General features: G+C 34.7%; 1 protein-coding gene across 1 annotated transcript; it reads right to left on the reverse strand.

Moving 5' to 3' along the window:
* Positions 1 to 904: 904 nt before the first annotated feature.
* Positions 905 to 9973, reverse strand: LOC133186204 (uncharacterized). The gene is made up of 4 exons (XM_061321439.1): positions 9923 to 9973; positions 3550 to 3689; positions 2963 to 3144; positions 905 to 1713 (listed from the first exon to the last, which is right to left on the reverse strand). Exons 1-4 carry the CDS (start codon positions 9971 to 9973, stop codon positions 905 to 907), a joined length of 1182 nt encoding a protein of 393 aa, XP_061177423.1.
* Positions 9974 to 12285: the final 2312 nt, after the last annotated feature.

Here is a 12285-nt window from a genome sequence, read left to right on the forward strand (position 1 = left end):
AAATACAGAATGAATCATTTTATAACATAACCAGGAATATTGGATTCCCAAGTTTACAATGTTTGTTGCCATGATTACCAGTAATCATTTAAAAATCTTCTATCCTGCCCTTTGCTTTATATTTCAATCAGGAGAATTAATCATAAGGAATTGATGATGATATCAAATATTTTATTCAGTGACCCAATGATGTCATGCTATACCATTTTGGGCAACTCACAAAACAATATTTATACAATTACACAGCAAGATGCAGTAAAACATGCTACAGGAAAATATAAGCAAGGAACGAAAACAAATTTGACCTCTAACTATAAATGTTTGTTATATCTAGTGAGTTCATAATACATTCTATAACTATTGATGAAATCCCTTTGCTATAGGGGTGAATTCTTCATATGCATTCTCTCACTATCCATATTTTACTGTGGGTATTTCAACAAAATACAAGCAACAAGTGAACTACATTCAGTTCTGTAACAAAGTAATTCAACACAATATATGTCCCAGACAATGATCTTGTACAGGCAGTTTAGTTTTCATATGTGCATATTTTTTTTATCTGGTCTATGTACTATGATCTGCTTGGACATAACTTTTTCCATGGGTACTTTTTTGGTGAAGTGGGAACCACATACAATGTAGGGCGAACAGAAGAAAAAAATATGCTCTCAACAAAAATTTCGTACAGAGATCTTTTAAGAACTTGACTTCTAACCTAGAAATATGGTTCAAATTCTCTGTATACCGATTATCCTTGAATATTGAAGCAGGTAGGATCTAAAGGGGAAAATTTGTTCAAAATAAGGATTTCACAGAAATATGCTGACTTTGAACTCTGACCCTAGAGACTGTTCAAGTTTGCTGCACACTCATAACCCATTCTATGGGCAAAATAACACATTTACTTTGAAAAGTAGTCACAAAGAGAAGTAATCAGTTTCTTGGATTTTGACACTCTAACTCTTCCTGATACAGTTTCTGAAAGAAGTGTTAACAGACCCTCTTGGCCATTCCTTCTGAAAACTACCTCTAAGTGATGAAAAGTCAAATTGCTCCCTGCAATTTTTCTCGCCATTGCAGCTGTCAGAACCTTCTGATTTATGAGAACTTGTAAAGTGGGTAGGTTTGCTTTTACTCGTGTGTTATGATTTATAGATTCAGTTATATAAGTTGTGGAAAACTCACAGAGTTCTTTATCACTTGAGGACACAGAAGGCAAAAGGACTAGTTTTTTCAAAGTTCTAACATCTTCCATCGCATCATGTGCAGCATATGTAAAGTTTTCACCAAGAAGAGCCCTGCTTAGATTAATTTGCGAGAATGATTTTTGACTAGGAAATGATAGGCGGAAAAGTTTTCTGGTCTCCATGTATCCAATCACTTGTTGGTGAAAGTCATCCACCATTCCACAGCTCCTCAGGGCATGCATCAGCACGAGACAATCATATGATTTTATGTTGTGGCCTACAAGAATCTTCTGCTGATCTGATGGTAAGTTATCAAGAAAAGAAATAAAACCTCTGAGAACTTCATGAATGGATTCTGCTGGAACGGGCATACCATTATGGTACATTGTGTTTTCCTTAATCCTTAGTCCAGTTACCCTTGAAGCTTGGAAACTTATGGGTTTCTTTGGAATGATATAACTGCAGAAACATTCATCACTTTCTTCATCAAGAGCAGCTATCTGTGTTATGTGGGAATCTCTTTCTGAAAATGAATGATACATTTGCAAATAAACATGCTTCTTTCCTTATGCACAAGAAAAGAGGCCCATAGAGGCCACAAAGCTATAATGAATTCACACTTATAACGAAGTGATTTTCATTCCATGTACTTTTAAAACATATGATAAACTTAGTGGATGTATAAGTTCATAACAACTCCAAATTGTTGGTCTATCTGTCACTTCGTTATAAGCATATTTACTGTACATGTAGTATCAATAGTTACCATCAAATTTTGTCTAACAAAATAACATTTTTATCAGGTTATTTATGACGTGCATGAAGGATACATGAACTGCTGATTCTGCAAAATTCACAGTGCTTTCTAGTCTAAACAGATGATTTGATGAAGTTGATGATAATTACATGGACATGGTTGGTGAAGCTAATGGACATGGATGGAATGAAGATGATGATGACATTTGATGATTTAACAAGTGGCAAAGGATTGTAGTACAAAAAATGCTTGCTTAAATGCCAAGTCAAATTATGTACTTCAACCAGTAGCCACAACATAAAACTAGTTAATGAATCCTTACAAAATGCTCTGGTGAATAAAAAAATAATTAGAATCAACAATAACCCATATGCTAAAACAATCACTTGAGTGACCTTGGCCCAAATGTTCTTTAGAAGATTTTTCAAATATTTTCCCTGTCTTCTTTATTCTTATAAAAATATTTTGGCTGAAAAGGGTCATGACTTCATTGAAATACACAACATGGGGATACTTCAAAATTAATATGACAGTGGCATGTTTTCACTATTCCAGGAAATATTTTGAAAGATTACATTTCTCTAGTAAACAATTGTTATGTAAAATCCCCTCCCCCCTTTAAGCACACCCTAATTACAGGGTTCATAATTTGAAAGTTTGCATGGTTTGAACAAATTTGACATCTCTTCATCCTAGGATATGCCCCGTGTCATGTTAGGATAAAATTTGCCAACTAGTTCTGGAAAAGTTGAAAATGTTTAATAGAGGACAGACAGACACAAGACAACAAGTTACCAGAAAAACCTACTTCAGCTTATAATTCAGGTGTCAGCTTAAAAATAATGAATATTGAAAAAAAAATAAAACAGACAGATGGACAGACAACAGGTGATCAGAAAAGAAATAACCTTAGAATGACATTCAAGGTGGGTTATCTTTTAAAACAAATGTAACAAAATTGGCCTTAATCCCAATGATAATACATCGCTAATTATTCAAGCAATAATTCACTTACCCAGGCCAGTTGCTTCAAGATCAAAATACACATAAGCTCCTTTAGCCAATGGCGGTTTCTCCACAGGGGGATAACAGGGGGGAGGAATGGCTTCCACATCTACAGCATCTGATTCACTAAGGTCAATACCAGGCTGGTATGTAGTCCCTTCCCTCAGTTCTGCTGAAGATGACTTCTTTCCCCTAATGTGTATTCAGCACATTTCCAATATACATGTATTCAACAACTTTTTTCAGTGAGGCCACCTTTATTAAAATAATGTTTGCTTGCCCTCTCCCAACTCAGGATGAAAAAAATTAGGTCAGTGGGTAGGTAAGAAATTTTTTTTTCTCAAAAAATTTCAATTTCAATGCTATTTTTTTTTAATTTATTGTCCAAAATACATAAAAAAAATAATTGCTTCCTGGAGGTTAAAAAAAGTTTTGAGTCGGGCCATTTTTAGCCAGTCATTCGGGAGAGGGCGACCAAAAATTTTTTTAAAGATGGCCTCAAATTCAAAATTTTTTTGAGGGGGGGGGGGGGGGTATTAAAACTGATGTTTAAAAATGCCAATGAATTTCATATTTCACAGTAAGAAGAAAACATACCGTTCTAGCTTCAGCTTCAGTCTTCTTTTCCTTGCCTCTCTGGTCCTTGCTATGGCTTTATTCTTTGCTTTTATGATATCGTTGATTATCAATCTGCATCTTGTGAATTTACCAGGTGATAAGCCTATTTTTTCATGAACCTGAAAAATGAAAAATCATCATATGTATTCATTCAAGTAATTATATAAATGCACTTGCATATCATTATCATTACTATTTGATTTTAAAGCTATTTTAACTTAAAACCCAAATCAAAATCATCACAGAACTCCAACATAATAAGAAAATAATAAACAAAATGCATACAATTGTACATTTAATGTGAAACTTCACATACACTTTGCTATTCATTTCATAGAGTGTAGCCCACATTTAAATTAGATGTCCTTTTTAATATATACAACTTTCTGGAGTCAAGAGGACATGACATGCAAATACCTTCAAATGTCAAAGAAAAATCTTTAATTTAGATCTAAATTTTAACAAATTATCTGAGTAATCTTGTAATGGAAAATGACATTTTATTTGAAGGGAAAAAGTTATCCTCTCTCTCTGAGTGCTCTGGCCTCAAGGTACACAACAGACACATGATACTAAGATTCGACAGAAAACATACAAATCTTGATCAGAAGTATTACAGCTCATAAAAACCCTCAATTCAGTACAGCCTGAAATCATCAAATAAACCTAATAATTAATGTAAACTTAATTAATTTAAAAGAAAAACATGCATAAGGACAATATTACTTTTTCATGCATCTTACTCTCAAAAGATATTCATGGCCCTGATTTTTTTGTGCAACTGAGGAAGCAACCCGGTAGTTCAGATTAGCAGATCCTGATAAATGCAGGGACTTAGGAGCTTTTGAAGAGACTATTTTATTAAATGCCTCATTTCCCTGGGTACTACCAAGGAAAGCCAACTTTTTTGACTGTTTCCTGTAGATGCCAAAGAGCTGTTCCAAAGCAAGTTTAAGGGAACCACATGTAAGTGGTCTTCCAAATGGAAGAGACTTGTATCTGCTGTCAGGGTTTGATATAAAAACACACCAGCTTTCATTGCAATTGTCATGGTCTCCCCAAGTCAAAGTGGAAGGCAGTTCTTTGGCAGTTTTTTAACCTTCACAGTTCAATGCTTTAGCAGTTTTTAGACAGTTTACTAGCCTTCTCCTCTGTTGTTGGCTGAAGGTTTTTGCATGCTAGTCATTAGACAGTTTTTATTAGCAGTCCACCATTTAAGCAGTTGCTAAGCAGTTCATTAGCAGTATCTTAGCAGTTGCTAAGCAGTTTCCTTGGCGGTATCTTAGCAGTCAATAGGAAGGTTAAGGTGAACAGCTTAAAAACTGCTAAGCAACTACTATAGGCAGTTTCCTTTGCTATACTTATATGGAAATGACTCCACCTACATATAAGTATGAAAATATATGAACTGCTTAAAAACTGGTAAGAAACTGCTATAAGCAGTTTTCTTGTCTACTTATAAGGAGATAACTCCACCCATATATGAATATGAAAATGCATAAAATTTATGCTTCCAGGGTGATTTATTCATAAAAATAACATTACAGATGGGAATTTAGCTTAGTACATGTATTAAACATTGTGCAGATGAATAAACATCATTTTTTAAGGATTTCATTTTCCACTCAATTATGACATACAATTATCATACAGGTATAAATTGTAAATAAGTCCTTTCATGAAGTTTATTTTCTTGCATTTCTTATAAACAAGTGCCAACTTTAGAGCTTGGTCAATATAGGGGACTAATCTGCAGATCCCCAATCAGCAATTAACTTTTATCTGCAAAAATTTTGAATATATATTTAATTATAATAGTTTTCATGGTTCAGTTGCATGCTTACATGTATGAAGTGCCAGTCAATAAAAAGATCATATATATCAATATAAGCACTCATCTTGAAAGAATTATAAATTACTGCATTTAGCTTTACAATTTGACCTAATATAACTGACTATATAGTTCGTAAAAAGAATCTGTTAGTCTTGTTGAAGAGAGTTTGCAATATATTGAGGAATGTTTGATCCTATATTCAGAATTATAATTAACATTTATTTTATTTATTTATCTAATGATGTAAATGAATTCATGTACATATGTATACTGTAATTACTGATAACATACTGCATTTACCATGTTTATATCTAAATTAAGTACTAATAATTAAAATACAAACAAATTATATGTTTTATAATTCGTAATCTGAAATGAGAGAGGGGATATAATATATTATATCACAAGCCCACTTACACTTTTCTCAGCATACTTTAGTGCCAGCAAATCTTTAAAATTTTCCTAGCACCCTTTTTCATTGTTGCTGCATGGTCATATTAAATTGATCTTTAATATTTCCCATCTCATGGACTTCAGATACATTTGTTACTAATTAATGTTCACATCCAATCCAATATGCTGATGACAGATATGTATTTCCCAAAGCAATTATTTCACTTCTTTACTGTAAAATCTATATAATTTCATATCCTCACAAACAATTTGTACTGAAATTTTGAACTGGTCTGGAAAGAGCGCACAAATCTTGACTGGCTCACCTCATTGGATAAGTTTCAAGCAACCGTGGGGGACACAGCAGGTTGTTAATGTAACAAGAGGACTGCATTTGCAAGCTGATGGGATAAAGATTAGAAGCTCATGTGTGCATGCCATTTTTTAATATGTAGCCTCAATTTATTATAAACTACTGTATCATTTCTAGTAAGATTTTAAATATATCTTTGTTTTTTTCTAATTTTATTTTCTGTATAAGAAATTCCTGCCTGGCCCCCAATTATTTGTGATGCATTAACAGTAACACATGGGCATTTGTAATGAAGGTTAGAGAAAGCTCGGACCACCAAGAGTGACAAAGTATTGTATTTCCTCTTGTGAGAAATTGAAATGAATTAGTTGCACTTTTAGCAGTTTTGAGAAACTGCTTGTTTGACTGTTTAGGTTTGTTCAATACTGAACTGCTAACACAAATTCTTAGCAGTTTCATAACCAGTCTGTTAGCAGTTTTAAGGAATGCTAAGACTAAGACTGTTAGAAACTGCTTAAAAACTGCCCAAAAACCTCCAGACTGCCTAATAACTGTTTATAAACTGCTTAAATAAGCAGTTCACTCTGACTTGGGCTCCAAAGGCATGGTTTGTAATTGCTCCTAAAGCTTTATCAAGGCCATCTGGGTTTCCCTTGTTCTGTGATATGGCATAATTAAAGCATTTTGAGATATATTTAATTACTTTAGTTGATAGAGCCTTGTGTTCTCTTTGCAAAGAATCTAGAGCAGATGAAAAATTTTTTCTAATATGATTTCTGTCTGATTCTTTGGAAATGTCTCCTGACTCTGCTCGCAGACGACACATTGTGGTAGAATCATCATCTGCAACTATTGTGGCTGTTTTGATTCCTTTCTCTTTCATGTCTTTAACCATTGATACTACCATATCTGACTCCATACTCTTGGCACTTCCATCATAATTTCTTCTGCAGTCATGAGCTACTGGTGTGGAATTTGACTTTGCTGCATTTTCGCACACAGGATTTTGATCTGACTGCATAATTTATAACTCTACCTGTTTCTGCACCAATCATGGAACAATGGCCTATAATATGGACAACTAATCTTTTATAATTTCTATTTTTAGGTCACCTGAGTGACTCAGGTGACCTATTCCTATCCGTTTTCATCTGTCGTCGTGCGTCGTGCGTTAACATTTGAAAATTTTAAGCTTCTTCTCTAAAACCGATTGACCAATTTCAACCAAATTTAGCAGAAAGCATCTATTGGTGAAGGGGAACAGAAATTGTGAATTTCATGGTCCCTGCCCCCCTGGGGCCTGAGGGGTGGGGCTAAAACCACCAAAATTAATGCAATCTTTAAAAATCTTCTTCTTTACTCCTGGACATCAAGCAGTCAAACTGTTGGCATGATTGTAATAAACATTGAGCCCTCTACCAAAATTATGAAATTCATGGCCCCAGGGTCAGGGGTTCTGGTGCTAGGGCAGGGCTATATAGATCATATAGTGAAAGTGCATTATTCCTCTCTGCTGCTGGGTATGAAATAAAGTAACTAAGTACATAGTTATGATGAGCAAGAGTGCATCTACCAAGTTTATGAATTTCATGGCCCCAGGGTCAGAGGTTCTGGTGTTGGGGGGTGGGGGGGGGGGGGGGGGGCTCTATTGATTATATAGTGAAAATGCATTAATTCTTTGAAAATCTTCTTCTCTGCTCCTGGGTATTAAATAAAGTAACTAAGTACATAGTTATGATGAGCAAGATTGCCTCTTCCAAAATTGTGAATTTCATGGCCCCAGGGTCATGGGTTCTGGTGAAAATAAATTATCATCATTTCCTGACAAACTATCTGGTGAAAAGGGGGGGGTCTATTGATTATATAGTGAAAAAAGCAAAATTTCTTTGAAAATATTCTTTTCTGCTTCTGGTTAAGAAGCAAAGAAGCTAAGTGTATAGTTATGATGAGCATGATTGCTTCTTCCAGAGTAGTGAATTGCATGACCCCTGGGTCAGATATGCTGGTGTAAGGGTGGGGCTCTTGATAATATAGTGAAAATGCATTAATTCTGTTAAATAATCCTGTCTGCTCCTTAATGTTAATCAGATATTTAACAAAGTGATTACTTACATGTATGATGAGCAAATTTCTGGTCTCAGGGTGAGAGGCTCTGGTGTTTCTCGGGAGGGGGGGGGGGGCTCTATTGATAAGGCCACATAAATTTAAAATTTAGATTCTCATCCTAATTTGCTAAAAAAACTGGGGCGGGTGGGTGGATTTTATTTTTTATAATTGAAAGTATCAACAAAACATTCGTACACATAATTTTTATATTATGTTAATGCCAATATGAATAGATTTTATTGATTTCATATTCTTTTAAATATCTACATAAGATTCTTGTTATAGAAAATTAAAATATTTATAGTTTTATTAACAAATTATCAAGTATACACAGATACGGCAAACGCCAAACAAAATGAGGTGCTAATCCTAAAAAATTGCATATGCATGTCTTCTGGTCGGCCTTTCCCCAAATACCTTATAGTTTTACCAACAACTCCTTCTGTTCTGTGTGATATATCATAGATTTCCACTGTCCTCATGCATTCAATTGTTCTTGAGACTTGAGAAGTTAGACATTAAAATATATCATATTTGAAAAACAGGATTGTGTAAAATATTCTACTGAAAAGCCTAGGCCTGAACAGGTTCCTTAGCACTATTATTCTCTAAAGTCTTTGGACGATGTTTTATTATAATTATTTTTTTTTAATGCAAAATCGCATACAACTGGAGATCGTTATTTAAAACTTGACCATGTGTCATTTTCTTCGTCTGTTTTTACTTGGTTAAAATCTCTTTAAAAACTTGCTCATGCCAGTGATGGTATCTAAGATATATTTATGTTATTTTTGCTTTTCTGCCTTCTCTATACTGACAAATTATCTTTTCCTTACATATTTAAACTGCTTTTATTGCCAATTTTTCTCCATTCTTCACATAGTTTTTTTTGCTATAAATAGAGCCACGCGACTTTTAATACAGACGGGAGATAACTCTTAAATTTTGACCCAGATTCTTGCTGAATAAAAATACATGAAAATAATACGTTTGACACCCAAAAAGCAAAATAAAAAACAACGGGGCGGGGCATTTTGAGAGGGGCGGGCGGGGATGAGAATCTAAAGATTAATTTTACCTGGCCTAATGTAGTGAATCTATTAATTTGTATTCTACTGAGAGGAGTTATTCCCCTTTGCCATTTACTTTTGATAATTAGTCACTGTAAATAATGTACTTGAAAGGTTAATAGAATAAGAGAATTATGCAAGATTTTTTTATCATATAATACAAAATGTACTTTCATAGTTTTAATGATCAGGTAGACTTGCAAGTAATTGTAAGTAATAGCTAAATAAAAGTGAGACAAAAATAAGTTGTCTTATTCAATGTTCATCAAAGACCCAGAGAGTCCAATGTAAGAGATTTCAACAAGGAATTAATTAATAGTACAGAAGCACTGATAGTTTGTTAATATACTGTATGGTGATAGTGATAAATGGGGAACATATTAGAACCTAATTTATGAACTGTTAATGAACACTAGACTAATTATTTTGTTGATCCTGATCACCCTATTTTTCTTGCTTTGGGCAACAAAGCTTCACCTTTCAGTTCATATTTTAACTCTATGGATCCTCTAAATTGTTGTATTATACTCAGGTGACCATTAAGGCCCTTGGGCCTCTTGTCTATCATGCTGTATATCATGTGGTTTACTAAATTACACACTTGAGTTATGACTGAAAATAAATTATCATCATTACCTGACAAACTATCATATGAACGGCCACTGCCTCTTTTTTGCCATCCTGCATCAACACTTGCAGTTATAGCTTCTGTGCCATGATTCCTGAAATAAGAATATATTTATAACAAGAGATGTTTGTGAAACACTAATGCCCTCCCCCTTGTACATACATTATAGGGTGCACAAGCCTTTATTATGGGCAGTATACATTATGGGCAGTGTACATGGAAATGAAATTGACCTTTTGAACTTACAATAGGGGTCATCTACATCAGAGATGCATCAACCAGAAATAGTCTTCTAAATCACATCTTTTGCAAAAACATGTTTCTCATGATATATCAATAATTAATTTGTTCAACCTTTGCAGAGATAATGAATGGAAACTGCAAATAATTGGAATTTTTCTAAGTCCAAGGGGCATAACTCTGTCAAAAATTGCTAGATTGTACCGTACCCAAAACAGAACTTAACCTAGATATTCTTATGATAAATCTGTATACCAAATTTCATTTCAGTATGTGCAGCAACCTCTGCGAAGAAAATGAAGGAAAACTGTTGGTGGAATGACAGACAGACAGACCGACCAACAGACAGCAGCAAAGCAATATGCCCTCCCTTCTTCATTTGGCCATATATATAAATATCCACAAGTACAATTGTACTTGTAGTTGTATGTATATATACAACCTTCTACATGTATATGAGCATCACTTCCTAAATAAGTTGTTAATTTAAAATGATACTCTAATCCTGGGGTAAATGATCATGCAGTTTATCTCTAAGGAATACCTGTTGTGAAGTTGATTGATAGTATAATTCTACCAAGGCATACACTGGTTCAATGCATAACTAATCAATTATTCCTAAAAATTTTTGACAATGAAAATTTATTTTTTATCAGATGATTTACTCAAGCATACTTCTGAGTGAGGAGTGTCTCTTGTAGCCGAGAGTCTGTCATAGATTCTTCTGCAATTTCCTCAATAGTCTGTCCTCCCGTACGAAACAGTCCGGGCGGCTTAGACACGGCTCAGGCACGGATTCCGTTTCCAGAAACCCGTGCTTTTAGCATTCCTGCTCCTATGTAAAATATGTATGGAAAGCCGTGCCTAAAAGTGGTCGAGGCACGGACACGGCACGGGATATTGGCCGAATTATTTAAATTAGATCACATGGTTTTACAAAACCCGTGTCAGAAAGCCGTGCTTGTTTCCATATATGGACTCACGGATTCTGTAAACCCGTGTCTAAAACCCGTGTCCTTTTCCATATATGGAGACACGGATTTTTGGAAACCCGTGTCAAAAAAAGCCGTGTGACATACCATATATGGAGTCACGGGATCTGTGCATTTGTTTAGATCTAGGTCAGGGCCTTTAGAGAATCTCCTGATGCAACTGTAGATGCCAAAATGGTGACTGAAACCAAAACTTCACAATGCTTTACATTATTTTTATGCTTAGTTTTAGAATTTTAAAAGTTAAAAATCTTATATGAATGTGTCCATTTACTTTCTGTTAAGTGTTAAAAATTTACTTTATCAGTGACAATCCATGCTAGCTTTTAATTAAGAATTTAATGATAGTGTACAATTCAATTGTAATTTTATCTAATCTAAGTTTGCACAATCTGAGAAAGAATTTAATTTAAATAAAACTTTCTGTAACATAGTAATCATAAATGACACATAAAATGTCTAGGGATTAATTAGTGAAAGTCCAACTAAAGTCATTCAAATAAACAAAGACTCATCAGGTTCATTGTCAACATTGCAATACAGAAATTTCATGAAAATTGAAAATGACTTATTTATTCTATATTACACTTACTGCATTTAGTTCAAAAGTGATGAAATCATTCCAGACTGACATAAATACAATTCCAACTGACATCTATTAGTTAAATATCCTTTAACTAGAGTAAAAAAGACACATTCTTAGCTCATGACCATGAATCCCTCCAATTTAATATTCAAATAAAGGAAGTTATGATTGAGCATGCTCAGTAAAAAGCCGTGAGATATAAATGAACAGTTTGAAGCAAAACCCGCTTGAGTTAAAAACCGTCTCTCTGGGACACGGATTCCGTGCCTCCACACGGGTTTCTGTGAGCGAGGATTCCTCACTTTCAGACTCAGAATCCGTGTCCGTGTCTTGGACATGCAGAACCCGTACGACTTTTTAAAAACCCGTGCGGGTTCCGTGCCTTAGCCGTGCCCAAGCCGTGCCTATTCCGCCTCGAACTTTCGTACGGGCTGCTTCCTTCATTCTCTCATTCAAGAGGCGGTTGCTGACAGGTGGGATATTGACACAGGCTAAAAAATTGTTGACCTGGGTTGCACTCATTCCTGTGTGCACCATTGCTGCAATATGTCAA

The sequence above is a fragment of the Saccostrea echinata genome, unplaced genomic scaffold (genome assembly GCF_033153115.1).
Source record: "Saccostrea echinata isolate AGI-Se365-2 ecotype Australia unplaced genomic scaffold, CSIRO_AGI_Sech_v1 ptg000013l, whole genome shotgun sequence".
NCBI classification, from domain to species: domain Eukaryota; kingdom Metazoa; phylum Mollusca; class Bivalvia; order Ostreida; family Ostreidae; genus Saccostrea; species Saccostrea echinata.